At 41.8% G+C, this 27,464-nt stretch overlaps 2 protein-coding genes across 8 annotated transcripts in view; both read right to left on the reverse strand.

Annotated features, from left to right (window-relative positions):
• Positions 1 to 3,228, reverse strand: part of LOC119727686 (C-Jun-amino-terminal kinase-interacting protein 4-like) — a 43,151-nt gene extending 39,923 nt beyond the window's left edge. For 6 of the 7 annotated variants that reach the window (XM_038199689.1, XM_038199695.1, XM_038199694.1 and 3 more), the window contains exon 1: positions 2,723 to 3,227. In XM_038199689.1, the coding sequence (XP_038055617.1) occupies positions 2,723 to 3,022 (300 nt within the window). In that variant the 5' untranslated portion in view covers positions 3,023 to 3,227. Of the gene's footprint in view, positions 1 to 2,722 lie in introns of all 7 variants that reach the window. The other variant, XM_038199688.1, reaches the window with a different exon arrangement.
• An 848-nt stretch (positions 3,229 to 4,076) lies between these two features.
• LOC119728331 (transient-receptor-potential-like protein) lies at positions 4,077 to 27,086 on the reverse strand. Its single transcript, XM_038200531.1, has 8 exons — positions 26,194 to 27,086; positions 12,102 to 13,227; positions 11,251 to 11,584; positions 9,961 to 10,438; positions 9,400 to 9,598; positions 8,490 to 8,708; positions 7,626 to 7,795; positions 4,077 to 7,278 (listed from the first exon to the last, which is right to left on the reverse strand). Exons 2-8 carry the CDS (start codon positions 13,182 to 13,184, stop codon positions 6,678 to 6,680), a joined length of 3,084 nt encoding a protein of 1,027 aa, XP_038056459.1. The 5' UTR covers positions 13,185 to 13,227; positions 26,194 to 27,086; the 3' UTR covers positions 4,077 to 6,677.
• Between the last annotated feature and the right edge of the window lie 378 nt (positions 27,087 to 27,464).

A 27,464-nucleotide genomic window follows, 5' to 3' on the forward strand; every position in this document is an offset into this window, starting at 1 on the left:
CCTCTGACATTTAACCATATACACCCCTTAAAAACTACCATGGTAACCGCAAGAACCCTTTTAAAAATGTCAATATTTACATATTCACAAAAGTACTGGCATTCTAACACATGATTTTTTCCCCCAAAATCTCAAGTCTTCGATTTGTTGTTTGAATGCATGGTCGTTGTATAAACGATGACTAAACTATTTTCTGTTAGTATTCAAGAGTTTGGCTCATGGGACCTTGAACGGCTTTTTATTTATAAATTTCGTTGAAATTCTGCATAGACAAGCATGCAGAAATATCAGAATTCTGTTGCAATCTTAGTAGAATACACAACCAATCTTATGACAGAATACATATTTCACCAGGATTTTAAGATTTTACTTAGCATTTCTTCAAATGTAAAGTGAGTTATATGTAGCAATTTGAATTAGGTTTACAAAAATATAAAAATGCAAAATAAAATTAAATTAAAATTTGATGACGAGTGATTGAAAGCTTCCAAGTTTACGCAAGCCACAAATCAATGGAAAGGAGTTATGTTTCGTTCTTATATACAGCGCACAGTACCGGTACATGAACGATAGGCAAAGTTCTGCATTCATGAAAGGTAAACCTCAGCCCAGCATTGATTTTTCTTCTTCAAAATACAGTGACCTTTCCCGGTGAGTAGCCTACTTCAGTATTTTGCAATCTTAGAATGCGGAATGGTAAATTTCCTATAAATACATGTTGGGTTATGGTTTAAAAAGACTCATAAATTGTTTTCCTGAAGTCAGAATTCTGGAAACTCCCCAACTCAAAACAAAACAAAAAAGACAAAAATTTGTTTTGAAAAGATAGTGTTACAAACTTACCAAGTACATACATGTAAATTTAACAGAACAAATAGAGGTACTGTGTGTATTTCAGGCGTATAAATGTAGTTTGACACATTTGTATGTATTGTAAATGTTTCCTGATCTAGAAAGCTTATGTCAATAAAATGGACACAATTTGCTGTAAAAATATGGAAAGGTTTCAGTCTCGATTTTGCAGTGGATTCTATGAAAGGATGGGCTATTATTTTCTTATCACGGTCAATGAACCATTTCATGGCTCAACAGTTTCTGTTTTTGAAGAGTTCTTTCAAAGTTGAGGAGTTTTTTTTTGCGGGGTTGCAGAATTTGGTGTAATGATAAAAAAATCCAGGTATTTCAATACAGACTGTACAGTCATCATGATGCTGACCCAGTCATGAACTGTGACCTTCTCAATGGGTATTTCCTGTTGTATTTTGCCCGCAGGCAAAAACAGCACCAGCATGCTGAACTATTTTGAGGCCTGTGGAAAATCCCTTTTCTTACCACAATGTGTTTCCCAAAAATGTTTTTGTGGGCTGTGCAAACTATTATTAGTCTCGGCAATGTCGGATTGTTCATGACATGCAAAATTAAGGGCAGCGGGCAATTATTATTAATATTATTTTTTTTGGCAATGAAACTGAGGATTCCTCAAAAGTGCCCTAGGCACTGTAGCTCGCAAGCCTGAAGAAATCTGTAGAGAGTAGACAATGAGAAGAACTTACAGTTTTAGAGGTGGGAGGAAAAGCCCAAACGAATGTTCAACGGAAAACCCACCGAGTCAGGTAGGGACTGAAAACCCAATCCACAGATTGGCCCGGGCGGGATTCGAACCCGGGTCACAGCGGTGGAAGGCGAGGCGAGTACCGCTATGCCAACCTGACTCCCCAATGTTGGTCAAGAGAAATCATAATCATAAAAACAGAACCGCAGTGGCTTTGTTGTCTCACAAAACTTCATTCTGCCACCTGTACAGCCTGGACTGTATTGTGGCCCAAGTGTGGAACTGCAGGGCCACACTTGTATACATACATGTACAGTCATTTTAAATCAATTTCAAAATGCAGTCAAGTAAATTATGGAAAGAATGTAGTATCCAGAAGCCACTTCTTTGGTTGTGTACAAAGTCTATGGTCAGCTTTCAATGGTCATATTAAAGGTTTTTTGTTATAAAGTAATCTTCTTAATTTCTTATGTTATATGGGCTGGTTGCCGATTATTATTAATAGGGTGAACTTATGTTCTCCAATATCCAATAGGAAACGATGAAAGAGGCAAAATGAAAGAAAAAGGGAAAAAAAAAAGGGGGGGGGAAGGCCTTTGCATCCATGTTTTGCACCTCCCCTCAACAATTTTGGAGGAAGGCAAAAATGAGCTTCTCGTTACACAAAAAAAAACAACGTAGGCCTACTGCCGAGTAGCAGTACCCAAAACTTGAACCCAATTTACGCTAGACCCAGTAACTTGGGCGCTAAGTTAAACTCCCTTTTTTAGAATGTTGTCTTTGACTTTGGTCAGTCGAGTACTAGCGCCCCAGCCAATAGCGGGCCCACAATTTGAAATCAGTATTATTGAGCTGGATGGATGTTTGTGAAAATACAGATTTTTCATTGTAGACCCACTATTCGCTAGGGCACTACAACATGGTACGACCGACCAAAGACAAAATTTGAAAAACATGAAAAAAGGGAGTTCAGTTGTCTAGTGCCACAGTTACTGAGCCTAAATTTACGCCATGCCCCCTGTGTAATCATGATTACAATTGTTATAAAAGAATACGAAATCATGTTTTGTTGTTTACTTTAAAAACACACAGACCTACATTACAAAAAACATGACATAATAAACACCATGCATGACCATGGCGAAGATGATGGCCCACATTTCAACAAACCTGGTCAGCTTGTTTACGGAGTTGTTTTTCCCTGTCGTATTGCGTGATCAGCTGTTCATTGTCATCCTTCAACAGCTCCACTTCCACATCGAACTTCTTATTGTCGCCCACCGTGCTGTCCAAGTTCTCCAAGACGCTGACGACGAGCGGCATGAGCTCCTTGACCACGTTCTCGTCGTAGCACTTGATCATCCGCTCAAACTCCCGGTAGATGCTGGACGCCAATGCCTGCACCCGCTCCGACATCACGCTGACGTCCCCGTCGTCAGCGGTGCCGTACACGATCTCGTCTTCCAACATGGTTAGGCAGGATTTTCAACCCGCCAACGGGTACCAAAATTGTGATACTACCTCAAGGTATCTAGGTCTCCCACTCGATCTCGCTGCAAGGTTAGTTTTAGGTGAAATTCGAGCAAAAATCTGGTGTCAAAATTGCTAAATCGTAACACACCTTCCTGCGCTATCAACACTACATGCTCCCTGGTGCCCGGCTATTGGCTATTACGTTTGCGCGATAAGATACGTACGTCGGGTTACCATCGAAATCATGTGATGATACGTGCGTCGTGCATTTGATTCCACGAATGTGGTGATAGGAGGGGCTTACGGCCGGAAGGGGAGGGGCAAGTAAATAGAGGGCGGGGTGTGGAAACGGAAAAGGGAGTTGGACAAACCATGTGGACAAACTAAAGAAGATACAAGCATTTTCACGACTTTTTTCGAACAAGTGTGAAAATCGATCCGTTTAGCTATTCAGTGGAGGTCCCCCCTCAAAAAAATAGTCACTTTCAAATTTCATTTCATTCACACGTACTTGTCAGTGTTTTGAAATGACATAGGCCTATCACCTAAAATCATCGATAGCACCTATAATTTTAACTAACGGAAATGGAAAGATGAATGGTTTTAACCCATGTTTATTGCAGTTTAATCACATTTGAGAGTTTTAATTTCCATCTTTTGGGAAGTTGAGGCAGTGCCGTAAGGGGGTCTTATGGGGAACCTAGGGGTGCACAACTTTTTTTTCGGGGGGGGGGGGACAGGGGAAGGGGGAACTGAAGGCAAATGAAACATATCTTTGTTGAATTCAAGAATTTGAATGGGGGTTGGGGTTGGGGTGGGTGGGGGGGGTGGGGGTTGGCCCCGGGGGCCAGGCATCTGCTGTGAGCACGCCCCCCCCCCCCGCAGTTACGCCACTAAACTGAGGTTTAATATTGCTCATTTATTTTGGACAGTCGTACAGAAGTGCGCCCTCCTTTTGATTGCGCCCCGGTGGGGGCGCTATCTTAATGTAACGGACACAAATATTTTTTTAAAGTATAAACAAAAGTTGATGAGGCAAAAACAAAGTCGCTTTTTAATGCTTTTATTTTATATCGAGAGTTTGCAAAATGACAAATACCATCACGTATTAAGAAATTGAAGGATTTTTCTATATTTTTTAATGCACAAAATGTACTTTACGAAGTTATACAAAATAAATGGATAGCACAGAAAGGGCAGAAAAGAAAACATGTACAATGGGTGAGAAGAAAGAAAATTCAGTTTTGTCCATGAAAAAAATGTTGCACATAGACAGAAGTTAACGAAAGCGGTATACCAATATCATACTTACATACTTTGAACAAGGGTGAAGAGCGCCATCATGCGGGACAATTCGTTGTTTATTATTATTGTCGCCACTTTGCAAATGTTAAGTTTGCTGTCTTGTTTTGTTTTCATTTTTGTGTAATGAGAACAGACATTAAAGTGCCATTGATATCAATAAACTACATCAACTATTCATAAATAAATCGAGATCATAAATTAATTAATGCATCATTAACACAAAGCATTATCAATAGATTCAAATGTTACACACCAACATAACAATCATACAATTCACATTATGCATAGCTGCTTAATAAGAGTATAGCCGAGAATACAGTGCCTTACAATGATTATGACAAATGCATTGTTCATAATCATTGTAATAATTACAACCATTTTTTTTTTTAATAAACAATAAATTTTATATTAGTACTGATGATGAATGCACGATACTGCATGAGGAAAAATACTTCACAGGGAGTACTACCGTAACACAATGATATATAAATATATATGCAGTGTTTTCGCTGGGTATATAGATAATATTTGTATTTCGTTTACATAGTTCAAATATAATCCCATTTTATTATTTACATTATTTTACATTATAGTATTTTCGTTTTTTTCAGTGTAGTTATTTGTATTGGGTTAAAGATACCGATTCCGTGAACCGACACTATCCCTGGCCACGCCCCGCCAAGGTACCCCTAGCTTTCCGGCCTTGCACTAAACAGTTTTGTGATTGGACCCTGAAACATTCGGGTATCGAACGCTTGACCAATGAGAGACAAGTTTGTTGGTTACGTCAGCAAAAACGCGCCCAGCTCCGGAAGGGGCACTCCCCATAAAACTTGTTGATTTGGAAGAATCCTGGCGCGTGATCACTGTAACGCAGGAGGCCCCCATCAATGGAGATACCGTTGTGCAAGCTACTGTGTAACGCTATACTGCTCCGTGACACATTTTCTGAACAATAGCTAGCACGATGCTTTCGCCATTGAAGGGGGCCTCGGTGATCGATTGCTTGCCCTGATTGGTCGGTACCTTGTGACCATTATACAACGGGAACATTGTGGGGCATTGTTATTATGCTCACACTCACAGTAAATCTAAATGGCTATAGTCGTCAACCAAATTTGGTCCGAGACGAAATTCGGCAGTGCTTAAATATACAAAATCGAAAATTACAAAAACGTGAGCGATGGAAAAATCGTTGTGAAAATAACCGTAGTACTTTAGGGTAAACCCACATCAACGTAGCGCAGAAAATTACAGTCTATTTTCGATTCACATCCTTGCATACAACATTTTTGTGACCTACTAAAAAAATCAAAACCTTCCAAAAATCGGGAACAGCTTCCAAAAATGAATAAGGAAATAATTTCGTCTCACAAAGCACATACTGATTTGCTGCAACATCACTGAAACAGCATCTCCGCAAAGGAATTGTCTTCTTCAAGATGTAAATATATCATTTTTTATAGAATAATTCTAATCTAAATAGATCCAGACAGCCGACTGGATCACGAGCAACAATTACGATAAATCTTTAAGGGGAAAATATTAATAATAATGGACGTATTTACCCCTGTATATATATATTTTTTTTAGCTATAGCAAGTTGAAAATATAAATTCTCAGCCTTTCCGAATTTTTACTTTTTGTGACGGTTGTAAATTGTAGTAGTCCTTAAAGACGCATAATAATTTCTTAAACTTTTTAAATATTAAGCAGTTTATATAAATATGGTTAGGTTATGCTAGTAAAACACTTATCTTTAGCTGGCTATATTACAAACCTCTTGAGGTTTATGGTCCGTGGTTTAACTCACAAGGGCCCATATCGCAGGGCTCCTATACATGTTCGTTCACCCATATTAGATAAGCACACACGCACGAAAATCAAATCACACATTCCTCAGCAACATAAACCTTTTTCACGATCTATGATGGTCTTTGTATCCCTGCTCAAATCCAAGCTCGGCTGTGTTTAGTGAATCAATCTACTAAGCATTTTTCTACCGACCTTACTTCAAACTTTGGCCCTTGAGAGTTGCTCGGAAACCCGTCAACAACTTTATAAGGCCAAAATATTTATTCATAAGGCCTAAATTTGTTTTAATGAGAGGTCGTAGCCTAAACTCAACCAATTTTAAACAGCCTGTCGAACACATCGTGGTCTAAAAGCCATATCCTCAGTGTTTTGGCTGGACCCGACTGATTGAGTCTCTGACTGGTTGAGTCACTAACTGACTGACTGACTGAGTCACTGAGTATAAATGATGTCCTTAACTAAGACTTTTGGGTTCAGCTGTACTAGTCAAGCCTATTTTTGTTGGAGTGTTTTGGTTTGGCAGGTCTGGAGTTCAGAGATGGGTGTACCCATGGCGGCTGTGGTCTTCCCCAAGAAGTGCCGGTGGGAAGGTAAAGTACTGTCCTGACGGGGGCGCACCGGGGGCGATTCCGGGATCTTCTTCCTGTGCCTCCTCGGCCGAGTCCGGGACCACCGAAGGTGGAGGTGGGACGGGAGGAGGCGGCGTCTGGCTCAGGATGAGCCCCTGGATGCAGAAATGCAGCTCATCCTTGAGCGAGTCCACGATCTCCATCTTGAGTCTCTCCAGGTCGCGCCGTGTCACCTCCTTGCCGCTCAGTGCGGCTGGAGTGTCCTTATCTCCGGGCGAGGCGCACACGGTGAGGCGCATGGGGCTGGTGGGATACTGAGGGGCAGGGGCGTGGACCTCGCGATGGTGGGGATGGTTGGTGGACGAGGAGGCACTATCCACGCTACTGTCTCGCTGGCTGACGGTGCTAGCCCGGCTGCTCGTACGAGGCGGGCAGGCAGGGGTGCGAGAGGAGGGCAATGCGGTGCTCGTACTGGTCACGATGTTGATGATCTCTTGCTTGATGCTCTTCATGTTGGCGTGCTCGCGGGCCTCTTCTCGCTTGCGGTCTTCACGAAGCTCATATCTGAAAGAAGAGAACAACCCGTCATTTAGAACACAACACATTGACAAAAAGGAAAAGTAATGAAAAGAAACCAAAACAAATTTTTTTTTTTTTAATTGACAGAAAGTAATTTAAAAAAAATAGACACCTGGGGCCATTATCACGGGAGCTGCATAATTAAACAGAAATCTGCAAGGAGAAGATAATATTTACTCAGAAAAAAAGAGGTTATTAGTTAAAAGTACATGCAATGCATATTGCTGTTTAACTGGTTCTCATCTACTTTTCGTTTAACATCTCAATAAATTTTCTAAGCAGTATTTTCTGATCCACAATGTGGGTCTGGTGGGATTCGAACCGGCGTATACCTGAGACTTGAGATGTCCTGTTTGATTTCGTTGAGGTCATCCTCGTTGACTCCGTCAGCCTTGCGGTTGGCCTTGGTCATCTGGATGTAGCGGCTGACCAGTCGTTTCATCACGTCCTGGTAGCGCGTCTCTGCCGTCTGGGCTTTGGCCCCGAGGTTCCCGTCACCCACCTGGTGAGAAAAGGGGAAAGACGAAGAGGCGATCAAAAATTGAACGAACAAACCGAGCAATCAAGACTACCAGACAACCATGGAGTTACATTATAATACACAACGCAAACGGAGAATGTGTTTTCCACTCCAGCTCGAATTCTAAGTTGTGTTTTTGTTCCAGGCCTTGGGGCTCACACGAAAAGAAAAAAATAAATATTTCTGCCCCTTTTCAAAGCAGAGTTTCTGGAACAATTTTGTGGGCAATTTTTTTGGAGTTGAGTTCCGGTGTAGTGTGAAATTTAGACTCTCTGAAATACTGACTCCTTGGTTGTATTGCGCATGCGCATGCCTAAACTTAGTGAAGATAATTAGGACATGTGATGACAGGCCACGTCATACATTATATGAGACCAGATTTCATAGGAGTCCAAATTTCAATATGACACCGCCTTCGCATAGAAGTTCTAACTACAAGTTTGGATACGAACGTTCTATTTGCAAAAAAAAGATTTATTCCCTTAGTTTAATTTTTATTCTTTCATTTACTTTCAAATTTCATTTAAAAACCCCAAACGTTAAGAAAAGGCAAAGAAGCATGCACAACCAAGAATTAATACTCTCGTTTGTTCTGAATAACAATAAGTTCATCCTAAAGTTTTGGACATGGAAAAAACAGCTCTCTATAATTGTTCTTTCCGGATGATCATTTTACCCGTATGGTTCCATCTAGTGAGCGCCTCTTCCGCGGTTTGTAGTTGGTCTTGAGTGACCGTCGGTATCCACACAGCATTCGCCGCATCCCGGAGATGAAGTAATAGATGGACTTGGGACTGATGATGAGATTGAAGGGCGGGGGTAATGTGGAACCCTCGTCAAAGTAACTCATCCAGAGCTTGGAACGGGCAAATTTCCACTCTCTGTCGGCATGATCCTGATAAGATAAAAGAGTATTCAGTGGAAACCAGAGATAAATTAGTCTCCCCTCCCAAAAAAAAATTAGATAAAAAAAACCATGGGAAAAATTGAGACTTTAATCGTCAGTCAGACCGAATCCGAATCGAAACAGGGGACGTGGGAGGGACACACACTAAGATCTAAAAACCTGTGAGACTTTTGGAAAGGCCACCCTAAAAAACCCAAAAGTAAGTACCGTTTTGGTCAGAATCTGCTGCTGGTCATAACCGGTTTTTGGTTAACAGACAAAGATGTGGTGCAATCCGATAAGTTTACAAACGGTGCGTTCCAGACTAAATCCTGTTTGGTTCACCGTGGTTGACGTGTCGTGTAAAACCTGGTTGAACCGTGTATAAACCGTGTGGTAAAATGAGGTGGAAAAGTCAACCACACTTACGATTCTAATTGGACCCACTTTAAATTTATTATAAATTCATGGACACAAAAATTCACTCTAGCAACCATTGGCAACCATGTCTTATACATTGGGCCTGGCCTTGGCATTCGGAATCTATTTTTCAGAGCCTTTGAGAAAGATCCTGCTGCGATTGGAACGTCAGGCCGTTACTTTTATGATTTGTATATTTTCAGGTAAATCCGGTCAGTATATAAAGCAGGTTTTGTTTCTCTCTCCCCCCCCCCCCCCCCCCCCACCACCAGAGTATTACCTGGATGGTTTGGAACGAGTTACTCATCATGGCAATGAGCATGTTGAGCAAGACGATGATAGCGATGATGTGATAGGTCAACAGCAGCAGCTCGCCGACTGTCTCGACTGAGCGGTGCTTCCAATGCGTCAACTTGACCGCGTCCTTACTCGTCAGGCCGAAGAGTGCCCACAGCAGGTTCAGAAAGGACTGCGACATCCTGCCAAATAAAACAAAATTTATTTTAGAGGCTTGAGACACTGTTGTATTCACAGTGAGTTTTTGTCCTCGTTGGGGAGAAACAATAAGTAAAGTGTCTTTCCCAAGGGCACAGGTTCAGGAAGCTTGAACTCACGATCTGTAGAACTAACCACAAGGTCATGAGCTAAACTAACGCACCAGACCGCAAAGTGAAGACACTGCAATGTGTCAATTAGGTGCTCATGATCGTGAGTTTTCGTGCATCAGTTCAAACTTTTGGGATTCGTAAGATTTTAAGAAGACTTACATTTGCAAGGACGGTATGGGTGGGTTTGGATTTTGAATTTCGGCTCCTTATAAGTAAAGCTAAATAAAACTCACTGTGAAAAGTCATTGCACGTCTGAACCGCATCGCCCGCGGTCGCGTTGCATGATTGGTTTTCGCCGTTATCGCCGTAGTACCAGTACAGCTGGTTCATCCCGCACGCGAAGGACAGAAGCACGAGAAAGAAGATGAAGAAGAACTTGGCGATGTCGATCAGCATGCATCCCAGGGAGATCTGCAAGGGTCCCAGATAAGGGTTGGCCTGGAACAGGTAGATGATGCGGGCGAAGCTGAAGACGTTGGCCATGGCGAACAGGCACTCAGAGATGAGGGTAGGGTCCTCGGACGGCCATTCCGCGCGTAATACCTTGCCGTATCCCGGCTCTATGGCGGCCTGGATCATTGCCGTGATGCGCAGACTGAACGTGCACAGGTAGAGAGTCAGCATGATGAAGTCCAACCAGTTCCACCATTGGCGGATGTAGGCCTTGAGTCCCTCCTCCCAGAGCTGTTTGCATTCACCCCATATCATGCCTGGATAACGAACATTTACCAGGCAAAAATTCGTGTTGGAAAAAAATTTAAACGTGTAGGATTCAGTGAACGGTAATCTGAATAAATAAAATTCAAAATAATTCCTACATGCGTAGGTCTGTAGTGAATCCGTTTGTGACAATGTCCTTTGCATTGTTCTCATATTCTGTCATCAACCCCTTCCCCGATTTAATTTCCTCTTACTGAATTATTTTCCAAAGATTTTCAAGATTCCAAACAACCCACTTGGCCACGGGGTCCCAATAGAGCTGTTTGGGGTCAAAAGCTCAAAAAAAATTAGCAGATTAGTTTGGTTCAGCAATTATTATGGTTATCGACAGAATAATGAGGTGTGTTATACTGGCCATAGATACTTCCGGCGTTATAGCAAGTTCATTTTCGAAGCAGTTTGGTTTCTGCTGTCTGGCACTTTGGCCACAACGATAATGTATGTTCTTCTCGCGCTCAGCGCAGACGCCGTGGGGTTGTGTGACATAGTTATTCTCCATCTAATAGAGATAATGTTGTTTCTGTCACAAATCTTTATATAAAATTTTTGACAGTTTAATGTACGGAGGTCAACGGATTGTGGAAATACGGTTGAAAAGTGTTCGTGCCATGTGTTCATTATACGCGCAAATGTCCATTGGCTCTTCTATAATATAGGGCACACAGTGTCATCTACAGCTGCCCACGTCATGCGCGCGTGCACCCATGTTGGACATTATAAGAACGGCTGTGATTGGCCAAAAATACCAATGGGTGTGGCTTAATGGATGGGTTTATCAACGCACGGGGTCAGTAATACCCACCTATCACCCAGACGAAGATGAGTGACTCGACCACGTCAGGCGGCCGGCCCCGGTTCTGGTTGGACCCGGCCACCTTAGCCGACAGCAGCACCAGCAGCGCCAGGAAAATGACGAAGGAGGAGCTGTGGTGCATGAACTTCATGAAGGGCGAGCGCATCATCTGACCCATGCGCGTCTTGGGAAAGAACAGGTAGACCAAGGCGTCGATGGGCATCATGATCATGACGGCGATGCAGAGCAGGAACTTAACGAAGACGTTGCTGCCGCGCCATCCCGGTAGGCCCTCGTACCAGATGGACGACAGGACCTGCTGGGTGTTCGGGTGGGCCACAAACTGGAAACCGGGAATCAAAGTTGCGAACAAAATACTGTGAAACTAGGACCTTTTCCGTGTTCGACTGTTCTTCCTAAGACCTTCAAGGGGACAAGAAGTCCTGAAAACAATAGCTACAAGGATTGAGCTTAGTTTTGAAGCTCTGGCACTTATACAATGGAGCATTATAATTATTAATACTCTTCCTTATGTGACCAACTCGAGATATCATTATTGAAAGAACTAAGGTGCTTAAGAAAATTTTTGCAAAGGATTGGAACCTAGTACCTTCTTCAAAGGAACTTATAGTTTCTTTAAAGTAACCCATGGTACATTATTTAACGAAATTGAGTACCTTCTTGAAAGGAACTTAGTTGAAAAGAACTTGAAAGAAATTTAGTACCTTATTGAAAGGAACTTAGTTCCTTCAAAGGAACCTAGTACATTATTAACGGAACCTAGTACCATCTTCAAAGTAACTTAGTTCCTATTTTAACGGAACCTAGTACACCATCTTCAAAAGATCCCAGTACCTCACCTGCTTTTGCTCATACTTGAGTGCAAGGCGAAGCCTGGCCAGGGACAGTCTCCCACCATTCAAGTCTTCGTCTAAGACCTCGTCATCCGATTCGCTCTCCTTGTTCAACACGGCGTTCACCTCCTCAGAGCTACGGCACTGCTCTAGCAGATCCACGGTAAAGCTCTTGGTCTGCTCGTTCAGCTGCATGTAGATATCCTTGAACTCGTTCTCTCGCATGGCAAGGTGCTGGAGCTCCCAGCTCAGCTTGAAGGCGGATAGGATCGGGTCGCTGCTGGTCAGAGAGATCCAGGCCGGGCTGGCTAGCGCCTTGAAGGTGTTGATGCGGTGAAGAGAGTAGCGGAGGCTATCCTCAAGCTGCTTCTCCGTGCAGGTGTCGCACTTGCAGATGCAAGGATGGGGCTTGGAGATGGTAGCTCCCCGAGTAAGCAGCAGCTGCAGGATCTCAAACTGGTTGCAGTGGGCGGCAAGGATGACTGGCGAGATGTCATAGGAGTAGTCTGAGCTCTCCTGGCCCTTCTTGAAGTGGGTGCTGCTCCAACCTTCCCCGAGCATATTACGGGTGATGCTGGGATGGTTGACCATCATCTCCACCATCTTGTAGACCCCTTCGCGGATGGCATACAGTAGGGCGTCTCCGATCTCGACTTTGTCCTGCTTGAGAAGGAGCTCCACTATCTCCACATTCTCGTTGTCAACGACCATCTGTAAGGCACTGCGGCCCAGGATGTTGGTCACGTTGACGTTGACGGGGTTCGGGGTCAGGAGGCATCGTTCCACGGTAGCCTTGTCTCCTCGCTCCGCTGCCTCCAGGAACTGCCACTCCTTGGCCGTCAGTCGGTTCCCCTCGCTGAAGAGCTGAAGGGGAATGCTGCTGACACCCGAGATGAGAGACGCGGTTCGATCCACGTCTGCCACGGTGAGGACGGGGTGGTGGGAGTCTAGGGTGAAGCCCAGATTGGTCTGTCCATGCATGGAGGGTTTGAACCCTCCACCACCAGGAATGGCGCCATCTTTGACAGGGTAGGGAGGGGGTGGGTGGAGATTTGGGGGAACGGGCGTCGGGCTTCTTGAGGACCTCATTGTGATGAGATTTCACAACTCTTTGCAAATTTTCTTGTCCAATCTACGCAGAAAAGATGTCAAAAGTATATATTTTGTTTAATGTGACAACAATGAAATTAGAGCATCGTGCTGTCGTGTGAATTTCAGACAGTGGTGTACATGCACAGTTCGGTCAGACTTTAGTTTACTAAATCCGAGGAAAACATCGACGAGACTCAACGGCACCCAGACAGACAGCCCTATGGCCCAACGGACAGCCTGACAGGCGTTGAACAGGAGACACTGACATACAACAAGACAGGTATATAGACAAAGCATCAGAGTTACAGCCAAGACAAAAGACAAACAAACATCATAACAAATTAACATTACACAAATCAACAAACAAGAAACAAAATACGCAGGCAATATGCCCATTGAGAGCTCATCGATCGCTCATGCCTAAAGTCATCTTCGACCAGGCTCTCTCCAATGGCGCGAGCGCGTCATACAGCCATCATTGAGCTCCCAGCCTCATTATATCTTCATCTGCAGCTTGCCAAGTCTGGCGACATCAACTGATATTTGATGAGAATCAATACTCAGATTGCCAGAGGGAAACCACTTCAGACCCCCCCCCTTTGCTTGAAAAAATAGTCTCATGAACCGTGCTAGATATGAAATTCAGAGCACCCCTCAAACAGATATTAATTTGAAAAGTGAAACGTCACTCACTACGACATTAAACGCTGTGCCGTTACTTTCAAATGCGCTTCTTTATTAAGTGGTATTCCAATCAAAACATTGCCTATCCATATACGGCCAAGGCTGTTGTATAATACTTACTTGAACAAATTCAAAGGCTATCTGATTAATATCACGGAAATGTATTATTTTTTTCCTCTTTATTTTGAAGTGCCCTTGGCATTTCGGTGCATTTTTAGTCTGCATCCTGTAATAAGGCGTCGCGGAGGTCGGTGATAAACGAGCGAGGCCTTGCCGCGCAGATGGGCCGGCTACAGCCCGCAAAAGACCGGGAGAACGCGAGAGAGCAGCGCGGTAAACGCGGGTTTCCGGACCCCTTCGCATAATTTTGTCGTTAGTGTTTCGGTTACATTTTCTTCTTTATTTCGATACCACTTGGGCGGTGGTACTTGCATACGGACAAGGTTCAAGTACTGTCCATATCGCACCCACACCGGAGTTGAGGATGTTAGTCATGCATGAATTGGGGTGTAGCGTTTTTGACTAGGCCTCATCAAAATACAGTTTTATTCACACAATAATTCTTTCGAAAATTGAGAAAGTTTTTCAACCCAAACATGAAATGCTATTCTGTACATGAGATATAATGACACAAAATACAGTCGATTGCAAAATATTTATTAAATTACATTTTCCCTTTAATAACGAAATTAAAATAACGTTGGGGATGGCGTTGTAATACCTGAAATTAAAAAAAATATTCCTATTTTGATGAAAACGACCACAACACACTCCTCGAAACGTTTAGCTAGACTCTTTTCTGATCTGCAACTTCTGCTCCTACATTTGAGCTGTCGACATTTTGAGCTGTTTTAACAGTTGTCCTTTACTGAACGATATAGAATTGAATTGAATCGGATTATCTTATCGGTAACAACAAATGAGGGTTTCCTCCCATACTGACAAGCAAAATTGTTGTCAAGTGGTACATCAACTACACGCGGATAAATAAAAGGATCACACGGTTCATGAACCAGAACAGTTTCCATGGTGATGATGCAATTTCCGTGAAATTTGTGATCTAACGACAATCCTCAACATTGAAAGCGAACCTGCTTTGAAGTCCTCCCCTTCCTACTCCAATCACAAAAACTAATATTCCTCCAGATATACCAAAATAAAAAAGTAAAACAACAAGCAGTTTACATCAATAGGCCTACATGTACAATGTATCATGCGAAAGGATGCTCTACTCCCGGGTTGTATATTTTATGATAATTTTGTGATAGTCGTTCCCGTGTTTAAATGACGCTCCACGGCTAGTCTGTACACACGGTATGCCTGCGTGTAGCTTACCGTAAACTGAACTCCGTCTATCGATCGATGGAGTTAAGTTGATGGAGGACATGGACGAAGTGACGAGGGGGAAGAACAGACTCCATAGAATAAAAGATTATGTCTCTCTCTTCTTGTAATAACGAAGACAAAAAATGCAAAACTGAATTCCGTATTGATGTAGCAATAATGAAAGGATATCCATTGCAATAGATACAATTTAGCCACCGTAAAAAACCGATTGGTATTTTGCTGACGAAACATTTCTATATGAGACTAGAAAAAGATTATGTTCATCCTTTGCCTTCCATAAACAAGAGGTTTGATGGACACTGAGAGTGGTGTCTAGTATGGTGATGATGGTGAAGATAGTGGTGATCTATAGTGTCATGGTGATAGGCCTATGCAAATATTTTGCAGGACTTGGAGGGAATTGAGTTCATTTTATAGTCTTTATTTTGATGAGAGGTTTTCCCGGGGATAAAATGTATCACTCTAATTACTGATACAAACCACACTGAAACAACATCATGTGGTCGAGTATTTGCCTGCAAAATACGTAGCTCTCGTGTCAACAAAATTTTGACATAAATCGTGAAAAACTCGTTAGGATCTTCAGTTTGCACCTTTAGGGAATTCTTGGAGACATGACACGAGTCTAGACGCTGTACTAGCTTGCCACGTGCGTGACGTCGATGGAGATCTACTCGCGAGAATTGAAATAATGTGATCAAGAGATAGGCTAGTTCTTTTCTCAGTTTACTTACCGAATCACTCATGCAGTAGTTCATGTAAATATCAACAACGGCAATCGTGTTTTTGTGAAAAACAGCTACAGGAGTTGCTTTCGTATAGATGTGGAGGCTGAATGTCCTTTTCGAGCATCGTATGGTTGCTGATAACATACATTTTATACAGGTACACGAACGAAGGAGTAACGATTTTTTTTTAACACCATCTGTAAAACATCATTGGGAAAGACGTCAAGGAACGAACGAAAGTATGGAAAACGCACCATCGAAAGAGAGAGAACTTTTGCCAGACACAACAAAGTTGGACTTTATTTTTCAGGATAGACAAATAGGGGCGTCTTACCTCCAACAGTAATGAATTACCATAGAGTTTTTCACCGGAAGTCTTTTCATGCATCTTTACCATACAAGCCAGATTCAGCCCATTCATTGGCGATACGAGTAATCATATACGATAGTACTGCCCGGATTACAATTAACTGACAGTCAATCAATAGGCCCTACGAAGAGGACATTAGAAAAAATATCAACTGTACGGTTTTTGAAGACCAACCTAGCAACAGAAGCTAGGTTTTATCTCACTGGACAAGAAAAATCACTCGCTACAAATGTACAGTATTCTGGCGTGGTGCACTCGTCAGATGTAGGGCTGAGATCAAGGTTGTGCGGCCTTACCATTGCACCGCGCACTAAACTGCAGTCAAGGAAAATGTCGAAGGGCGAGATGACTGAACCACCAACCTCGACCCCGAACTTCGCACGAACTCGCAGCAATAAGCTGATTAGGCCTACACACGGGCAATGGAGCTTTCGACGAAGGAGAATTCTACGAAATGTGCGCTTTAACAAATGACGGCATGAAGGACACTGTGCAATGGAAAATTACCGAAGTAGCATTGTGTTTGGTCTCGACATGAAGTGCTCATTAAATATAGTCTGTCACTTGCAGTTAGCTCGGTGCACATTTATCGTGTTCATTTAATTTCAGAAGACTTAACCGTAATTTCTTACGCCATGTAACATATACAAGCAGTCGTTCTGAATAGCCCTATCTTTCAATTCGGACTAATGAATGGATATATCCGTGTTTCTTTTTCTTTTCTTATTTCCAGATGGACTCATGAATGTATTTTTTTCCCGATTCGGAAACTTTTCTTTGTAAACAGAAAAGCTGATGTAGTTTTGCCTGAACCTAAAAAGCAAATCAGCAAATTTAACATTTCGCGGCAGTTCATCAAGTTTTCGAATCACACTCCTGGAAATTTATTTTTAAAAATGAATTTATGCTCAACAAATCTCGACAAACATAACGCCACGAAAACGTAAACGTAGAAAGATTCATCAACAGAATCGAATAACGTCAGGCTCAATAAAAAAGCAAGAAAATCGCAATTCATCCTACTTGATATACCTTATATTGTTTGTGAAATTAATAGCACAACACCAAATTCTGTAACTGTACAGTCTTACATGGCATCGCCCGTCTTGCAGAGGCGTAGTGTTTCATTGAAAAACCTTCTATACAATAATTGTACAATCGGAAATATCAAATAAAGTCTGATTTGGTTTGAACGACTCAGTGCTGCCGACACAGAGAGTCATTTCTATTCCTTGTGGTCGTGGGCCATTTTCATTAAAAAAAAGTCACGACTGTAGGACCTTGCCTTGAATTCAACGTCTGTGAGCAAGTGAAACCAATTCTCTTTTCGAATGGACAAAAGGATGGATGAGCATTGACAGTTCTTTTTGATAGGAAATTAAAAAGAAAAGTCATATCGATTGCCAGGAATCGCACACACCAATAATTTGACTCTGTTTAACTGGATAATTACAATGCCCAGTGCAACACCTTCATAACACGACGTTCACACAATCTCACAGAAGAAAACAGATTTTCACCAGAAATAGATAGGCAGAATCATTAATAACTTGTGTAGATACAAATTCATTATTTTTTCTCTCTAAATTTAAAGGCATAAAGTATCATTTGCATTTCATGCATTGTGTTCGTTGCCAATAATAACACCGCTCAAATTCCAAAGAAGAACTTTAAACACCTAACCTGTTGAAGTTTCAGCTCAGCGGATAGTACACTTTTTGAGAAAACAGTGAAAAACCATGCACAACCTTTTGATCACGAAACACGAATTCATCGATAGAACTCAATTCTATTTCTTCAGATATCAATCAATTGACTGATCGTTTAAAATCACCTCCATTTCTTGATTTCTTCTAAATGACAGCAAGCCAGGCCGGATGTTTTCAGGGGGTGTGTGGTACCAGTACGATCTTTAATCCAAGCGTTTTGACAATAATTCGGTAGGTTACTTGTGGGATAAATGCAACTGAGCCTATATGTACAGGGTGAGTAAAAAAACCCCCGAAACCCAACTATCGGGACCATTGTTTTATTGAAGTTCTGCATGTAGCACTTTTAAAATTTATGATATAAAAGCTCCATTCATAAGCTTTCTTTTAGTACAAGAATCATTCAAATCACTTATGTACTTTTCAAGTTACGGACTTTTAAACACAACCACCGTTTTAAAGTTCTGTCCACGAATCACAAAAAGGTAAGTGTTCTTTCAGCAAAACGAAAACAAATCACATAGGGATGTGTATTCTATGAATTGTTTTCGGTTTGCTGCAAGAACGCACACCTTTTGTGTGATCCGTGGACAGAACTTTGAAACGGTGGTTGTGTTTAAAATTTAAACTTGAAAAGTACGTGAGTGATTTGAATGATTCTTGTACTAAAAGAAAGCTTATGAATTGTGCTTTCATATTCAATATTTTGAAAGTGCTACATGCAGAACTTCAATAAAACAATTGTCCCGACATTTGGGTTTCGTTTTTTTTTTACTCACCCTGTATGTGCTTTTGAAGGAATACGTATTACGCAGAGAATTACAAGCACACAGACAGAAAGACAAACATACAAATAAACAGACGGGGGAGTAAACAAACAATACCCAGAACGCAATTTGGCGAGTTGGCTGGGGGGGGGGGGGGGGGGGGGGTTCACGGAAAATTGCTCAACGACCTCTTCTACATCCGCAGCTCCGCGTTTAATTGAAATCGGAGAATCCTGGCCTTTGCTCCAGACATAAATCAATTCTGCCTAATCAAGACTAGTCCGTGATGCGTACACATAAAGCGGGCGGTATTGTCTGGTGGCCTGAAGGAAGACTAAAATCGATGTGCTGTAACATTTTCGGACAATCTTTGATGAAAACCTTATTGAATATTGTCCAACACGTATACCCGGCCAAAATATCATTAAAATTGAAGTCCCTTCCATCTCGCACGGGTCGTTTTCACCGATTTTTAGTAATTCATTATTTTTTCTCACAAAACAACAACTGAAACCTCGTTTTAACGTTTTTCTCATATTATTGAATATTGTTATGTCCACATAATAACCCAACGAAGTTTTTGACAATAGATGCTCGATCTTCAATTTTATCAACAGGTGTAAGTCGCACCTGAGAACGAGTTTGTTGTTTTCGAGAAATCCAATGGAAAAACCTGTTGGTTATTGTTATCTTGCCGTGATCGATCTCCACACCCACGCACCTGAAAATGACCCGCTTTTAGACGAACCTCTTTATATCAACGTTGATTAATGTATAATGTAAACACGAATCGCATCGAACAAACTATTATTTGTATTTTTTTGAATTCGTAGATCTGTGCCAAACATGCCAAAATGTGATGAAATATTCCAGGGAAAAAATGACTGTACAGGCGGATATATATAATCAGTGTTGGACCACACCCATAAAACATAGTACTGCATTACATGTGCGTTATAGGCGACTGTATTTTATATACCAAGAAATTGCACTGACATAAAGCGGCGTGGGCGGAAGTTGACCTTCCGTCATTACCAGAATGACGTCATTTTCTTGGCGTCTGATTGGTCGGTTGCACTGGCAGAAGGTTGATAAAGGCAAGTTCAGAAGAAAAGAACTGTCGGTCAAATAAAATAAGCCGTGCGTGGAGATGAGGGCTTGTAACGTGTCTGCGTAAAATCGCACCATTCATTTTTTGTTTATATGACATAAAACAAAAATCGTGCATTTATTAATAGATAGAAAGGTAGTTTATTTTTTATTTTGTATTTGGTTCATTTTGTTCTAAAATAACTGCTGTTCACACAACACTGATCTGAAGCCAGGATGTTATCATTGTACCAAACATGCAGTGGAATGAATGACACAATACTTGTAGGCCTATCATCCTGGTATCAACTATAGCGTCCTCTGGTTACCTATCTCATTCACAGACTCATCAACGAGCACTTGTGAGCTGGGCAGTGCTGTCATATAGGACTACCCCGGTACGCCAAAAAATGGGCTAAATCTGGCCCATTGTGCAGACCAGATACATGACAAGACTTCATATATAGGCGAATGATTGAATAGAGTTTTGTGCACTCTGTGAAAGCTTGCATACTCTTTTGCTAGTCAACTGAAAATGTAAAAAACACCGACGAAGCAATTTGACAGGAATTTTTTTTCATGATTTGACAAAACCCAACCAATTTTGTCTGGTATTACTAGGCTATGTCGATTTTTGTCCCTCCAAAGGCACATAGGCCTCGCATGACTTTGTCATTTTCACACAGGCAAGTTCGAGTGCTCCTCATTTCAGATACGAATAACGGATATAAATTCAATTTGGATTTATTGGATATAAAAAAATGAACGAGACACGAGCGACTGCAAATTGCCTGCGCCGAACAAAAGGACATTAAATTATGGAGGATTCTGCCGTTATGGCGAAACGCGAGGCAACTTTCAACGAACATTGGAACTGGCTTTTACAATAGTGCCTACATAATGAGTCCAATAAATTATACCGCTAAAACAGCCGTTGCAACATCGAGTACATTACTTAATGCACATTCGAAACTCGTTGGTCAATTGGGGACATCAAAGTGGTTTTGCGCTCCGAACAGATAAAAACGCGGTCGTTGCCATCTCTAGTGTGCCTTGTTAACTTCACGCATCACTTCCTATGAGATTCTGCCCAGGGGCTGCATGGGCATGCTGGAGATCAAGTCTGACATTTTACTTTTCTAGAGGAGAGAATGGCATGTTTTCCTCTGGAGACGGAAAAAAGGGTGGGGTATATATGTAAATAGTCTTAATTCGAGTCTGCCTTCTTTCATCAGTTGTGCGGATTTATTCAGTTACTGACACGTTGACCCCTGAACCACACTTCTTCACAAGGATTATAATTCCATTGTACCCATCAAATAACCACTTTTATTATTGGAACTCGTAAAACAGTGTAATAGTTTATCGTGACGTCACAATAGTTTGGGATGCTAACACCGTGAATCGGTAAATTGTTACAACGATTTTGGGACGTCGCAGACATCGTAGACAATGGGAGACTTTTGAGACGTTGGTGGCAGCAAACAAACCGGTCCTTTTCAATTGTTTACGTCACGTTTAACTTTAAGCCAATGTGCGCATGTTCAAAATGACGTAAACAATAGAAAAGGACCGGTGTGTTTGCTGCCACCAAGCGCCTCAAAGGACTCTCGTTGTAGCAATGGTAGGGACAGTTATATCGATCTGTTATGTTATTCACAGCCTTTTTTCGACACAAAGAACACTAAAAAGCTGAAATCAGCAAGATCTTTTCCAACCTATAGGCAGTGGCGTCACCAGACTTTTCAGTCTGGGGGGCACAGGGGGGGGGGGGGGCACCAGCATTTGATGGGGGGCACTTAGGTGGATACGGATCGCCGTCCTGGGGGAGGGGTCTAAGGGGAGGATGGGCTAGATGCAAAATGGTGCCACATTTGATGCTAAATTCGATCTGAAGATATCTCCAGAAATTGCTATTTAACCAACTCAGATGATGGGAGTTGAATATAACAAAAATATATATATTTTTTTACCAACCCAAATCTCAGATGGGGGGGGGGGGGGCACTCGGGGGGGGGGGCACTAGGTTTTCCAGGGGGGCACGTGCCCCCCCCCTGCCCCCCCTTGGCGACGCCACTGCCTATAGGCCAAACAATGAGATAGCGATAGTCACATATGCACCGAATTAGGGCTTTAAGTTTTAAATAGCTTTAAGTTTTAAAGTTATTTTTGACTGACATGAAAATTTCATAAGTTTCTGACAACTTCGAAAAGATCATGATGTTTCATTTGACCTTCTCTCGTGGCTCACATAATGGCGCACAGGGTGAACACAGTGACTTTAAACCCTTTAAGAATGATGGGCAAAGATAATGCGGCTCGAAAAAAAGACTAATCATCTGACAGCCATGCAGAGTGGCAGAGACTGCTCCTTTGATGATATCTTCGATAATGGCACTCGGAGGCATGTCGCCATATCAGGGGACCCGTCTGCACGTCTTGCATTACAAGCGATAAATCGCCGTCTTGAATTACACATTGCTGAAAGATGTTGAATGTTATACAAACAAATGACGTCTTCGGAATATGTAACTAGCAGCAGATAACACACTGTGAGCCGACAGGCATATTTTTCAGATGCCCCCTAAAAAAAAACAAATTGTAAAATGTAATCTTAGAACTCTATATTGCGTATGTTGATATTGACGAATTGCGATCGGAGGACCCCCCAACCCAATTTCTACTTAAAGGATTTTGTCACGACAAAATGTGAAAATGACGGATTCATTTCTTGGAAAATGCAGCTGTTTTGTCTCCGGAGCTAGGGGAGCGCATGCACATTTCAGCTGCTACGGCCTAAGGCAGTTTCATGACGGTGAAAACACGAGTAAGCAGAGACGAGTTTTCAGCTCAGCCAAAACCGGATACCAGCCAAAATTCAGGTTATTTGCACTGCGTCTGACTGGTCCACTGCTCATTTGTGCTTACTCGGTGCGAATGTTTTAAGTTATTTTCACCCCACTCATGTTTGTTTGAAGTTCTTGCATTTAATAATATCGGTTCGTGAGCACTGAGCAGGCATTCGTGATCCGACTGCACAATCCTCCTCTCATAAACGACATAAAACGAGCAAAAAATAGGCCTATGCGCCTCTGCAGTCCTACATATAAATTCACAAATTGAAAATGTAATTTACAAATCAAATCATTTTCCAAACTATCTGCGGTTGGTTAGTTCCCGGTAACTGCAACAGGAATGTTGACACTTCTCATTCAATTAGAAGGGATGTTGCCTTACGGTAAGAACACGGTCTAATGGGAACATTTTGGAAACAGAACAAAAACATACATATAATGCGCCTCGGGTTAGTATATCTATAGAATTGTGAAAGCTGGTCATAAGGTTTTGAGTGTAGTTATACATTTTGTAGATGCAGCACCGCGTCCATCAGCAGGACCTTTACCACAATCGCGCAAACATCCACCGGTATACAAATATGCACTATTGATGAGGATTTTGTTTTTTATTTAACTGGTGCAGAATTTCAGCTACTTCTTGTATTATGTGTTCATGGGCAAGATTGATTACCGGTACCTCCAGCACTCTCACATTGAGATTTAACAGTACCAGTAGTGAGTGAGAAACAAACAGGTGCATTTACACCCAAATCATAACTAAGTCTAAAATGGCAACTAGTAAACAAGAAAGTGTTAACTATGCAAAAAGACTTGGTTGCAATGAAGTTGATATATCCTGGCATTATTTCCCAATTATTGCGGACCCGTTACCGTAGCAACATTTGCTAGAGTAATGGGTGTTCTACTAATAAATTCATATTTAAATATAAAAATGGGTCTGGCAGCAAGAACCGAAAGCGGTCCATTGAAAATGTACAGGGATCCAAAAATTCGGGTCATTTTCTCTCAATTCGTACAGTATTTGTCGCTTTTTTCTTTAAAAAAGTCACTAAAATCGTCATAGGCAATACTTTCTGGCCTAAGTGTGGCCTTTTTTTGGGGGGGGGGGCACAGAATAAAAACTTTAAAAAGTAATTTCGTCCCGTGCACAAGGGTGAAGGAAATAAGCAGGGCTCCTTATCGCACGGGTGAAAGAAAAATAACCGTGTGCTTCGGGGTACCCATCCACCATATTTCGGGCCGAATCGCTGTGCTGAATCGCGGCGGGCTTCACCGTGGCTGAATCACGAGAACATTGCGAGAAAATGACCCGAATGCTTTCGGCTCTTGTCGCCAGGCCCATTTATGCGCATGCGTGAATATTTATGAATTTATTAGTAAGAAAGGTCCATAACATCGATGATGATGGACCCCGCATGACATTCAATATCCTACCATTAACGTAAAAACTACAAATCGCCTTGGACAACTCATCCATTTACGTCAATAATAAAATACATCACGGGCAATTCGGGCAAAAACTCATTTCAGCAATTCAATCGAAGCCAGTTGAAGAAACAAATTTGGAAGACATTATTTCAGATTGCGTTCGAAAGCAGATGAAAATGAAAATACATTCGTTTGGAACGCGTCGTTCAGTCGCCCTGAAAATTGAGTTACGCCAGTCCCATGTTTTTGTTTCGACCTGACTTCGATTTCCTTCTTCCCCGGGGAGGGGTTGTCTAAACTCCCCTGGGTGATGGGAGGTTTGATGTTTTGTTAGATGCCCATGGCCGTAGGCCATGACACATGGCGTCCCCATGGTAACAGCAATTAAGATACACTTTCAATTTGTGCGCGGGCTGAATATTTTTTTGTTTCATAATAAATTTCGTCAATTCAAATAGAGCAATGAAGGTGCACTTGTAGATGAGAATTGCGTTTAGGGAGATAATCGTTACTATTTCGGCTTAATTCGGTTATTTAATATGAATTTTCACCGAAAAACACACTTTATATAAGCAACAATAGAAAGCAGTTTCCTTGAAAAGCTTCATATTTTCATGACGTACAAAATGTTTTTGTTTTAACTTGCATAATATTTACCAGTTTATGTCTTGGGTTATGTGTGCACTGGCTTGTTTGCACTTCAGCCAACGTGCGAGGTTTCTGTATAGTGTATAGGAAGATGATAATGATGATGACATTTGCTGATAAGACCCGAAGAATTTTTTTTTTTTTTTTTAATACGAATCCGAAGTAATTCATTTCTCTGTTTTAGTTTTATTGTTTTCTAGTAAATACCCTGCTCTTATTTTCAGCGTTTTCAATTTAACTCTTTTTGGAAAGAATGTAGTATCCAGACGCCACTTCAGCGGTTGTGTCTATGGAGAGTCAAGACAATTTTTGAACAAAATTTCCTAACAAAATTGGAAAACAATTTCTCAGTCCCAGATATCTTTTCAACATATTTGGGAAATAATGTTCAACCTGACGCCACGTTTTCCTTCGTATATCATCTCAATGAAGGTCAGTCATTGCAAAAATGAAGATAAGACATGAATCTGGGACTGAGAAACATTTCCAATTTTGTTAGGAAATACTTCAGACAATTTTCTTGACTGTCCATAGACTTTGTACACAACCGCTGAAGTGGCGTCAGGTTGCAGCATTTTACCCCATGTTTGCAATGACTGACCTTTTTTGAGATGATATAATGAAGAAAAAAGTGGCGTCAGGTTGCAACGGTGTTTTGTTTTATTCATTAAGGACTTGTTTTATTAATATTGTTTTATTTCTTAAGGTTTTACATAGTTATAATTTATTGACATTATTTTTAGTGTGCCCTATTTAATCAGTCGGGAGAGCCCCTCGACAGAAACCATGTTTTTGGGGTAATCCAGCGGGAGCTGTAAAATATTGTTTTGTGTATTTTTTGTCTAAAATATTCATGTGTGTTTTTGTGTATTTAATGTCATTGTTTTTTGTAACAACTGTATCCCGAAAAATGAAATAAATGAAATAAATGAAAACATTCTTTCCTTTTTTCTTACACCAACGACCAACCAAACAATTTCATAAATACACAAAAACATCTTTGGTTGAATGAGACAAGAAAACACATAAAAGCTGGGTGAGCATGTATGCAGGTAAAGACTCTAATCAGCTCATCATACTGGCGAGACATGGCATTTACAGATTCGAGAGGAGGGAATGTTTGTCAAAAGAAGGTTTAGAATCGACAATTGCGAGAAATGCACCGGTCATCGTAATAAACGTCTCAAGTCTCAAGCGTGGACTTTGTACATTGTACATCAGGCCTAGCTATCGTGTTTTATGTATATACCCACCAACCTCCACTTGGTATACCTCACGAAAGGAAGCAAGATCGTTACTGTCTGTTCGCCATTAAAAACCAAATCCATCTCATGATATAGAACCCAGAATAGATGAATTGTCATCGGCTCGTACTTACCAAAACAGGTGTCACATAATGTTCACGCAGGTAGAATGGCGTACACTACAACTAACCGAGACAGCAAAACATTCCTCCGTTCCAATCGTCAACAACGTGAGCCCAATCCACTCAGGCCACACTGTACCGAATGGCGCAATTTATTTTCAACCCCGTAGCATCATCTTCGCTTTCCAACGTTATCGCACAATCTCAAAGCCTCACACTCTTCTGAAGGTATCCGAGATAAAATAAAAACAGCTCCGCGATACTGACAGAGAAGCTGTATCAAGATTACCTCCTTGGCTTAAAATCCAAGTGTTTTTAGCAAAGAGGGATTCTTTTTTCTCCTTTGGAACGAGCAGGCGTTGTTGGAATGCTGTTTCACAACACCATTACCACCTGTTCTACTCCCCGCGCAATCTACGGTCAACCAAATCGCAGCGCTGTTTAGGGGCGTCACATCGCGACGTGAACGCAGTCGTTAATGGGCCTCCCTTTTTTTCTGTACTGAAGGCAATTAAGACAGGTGCTAGTCGCGTCCGTTTAGCGTTCACCGTTTGTATGGATGCGGCCTCGGCGAATTCTAAAGAAGATATCCCGACGATAATTGGGAGGAAACTGCCTTCAAGATGGCGGCTACTTAGAACCCGGTGCGGTGCAGACACGCTCATTGTTCATAAAACTCAGAAATAAATTCCGGAGATTTTGACAAAATATGCAGAGCATTTTTATAGCCATCCACAAGCCCGATGAATCTAAAAGAAATGAGGCTTATTTTTTTTTCTCAATCACGCTTGTCATAAAGTTAATAATATTGATGAGGTAGAGAATCTTGAACCTTGTTCGTTATACATCTCAATAATACCGAGATTTTTGACGATGACGTTAAGGTCAATCCATGCAAATGTTCACTGGAAAAAAACCTGCAAAACTGTCCGTACAGATGGATTTGAAGTCTGTGCTTTCACGAATCCCGTGTACAGTCTCGGCTCCACACTCGGAAAAGATGCACACCATAACCTCCCCGTGTCTCTCCAATGCGCGTCTGACAACATCCACGTGTTTTCCTCAACGCGAAATGACTTGCATCTCCCGTCATTAATTCGTTCGCCGTCTCATCGACTCGCGGCCTTTCACGACTGCTTTCGGTTGACATACACACGAGCACACACACGCACACGGCGAACAAGAGCAGTGAAGATGGAGATACGAGATTCACGGAGCAGAAATGAATACGCGGACATCTGTGGAGGAGCGTTGCCATGGCAACGCCGCGATGGGGCCGCGCA

The sequence above is a fragment of the Patiria miniata genome, unplaced genomic scaffold, assembly GCF_015706575.1.
Source record: "Patiria miniata isolate m_02_andy unplaced genomic scaffold, ASM1570657v1 HiC_scaffold_20, whole genome shotgun sequence".
Lineage (NCBI taxonomy): Eukaryota > Metazoa > Echinodermata > Asteroidea > Valvatida > Asterinidae > Patiria > Patiria miniata.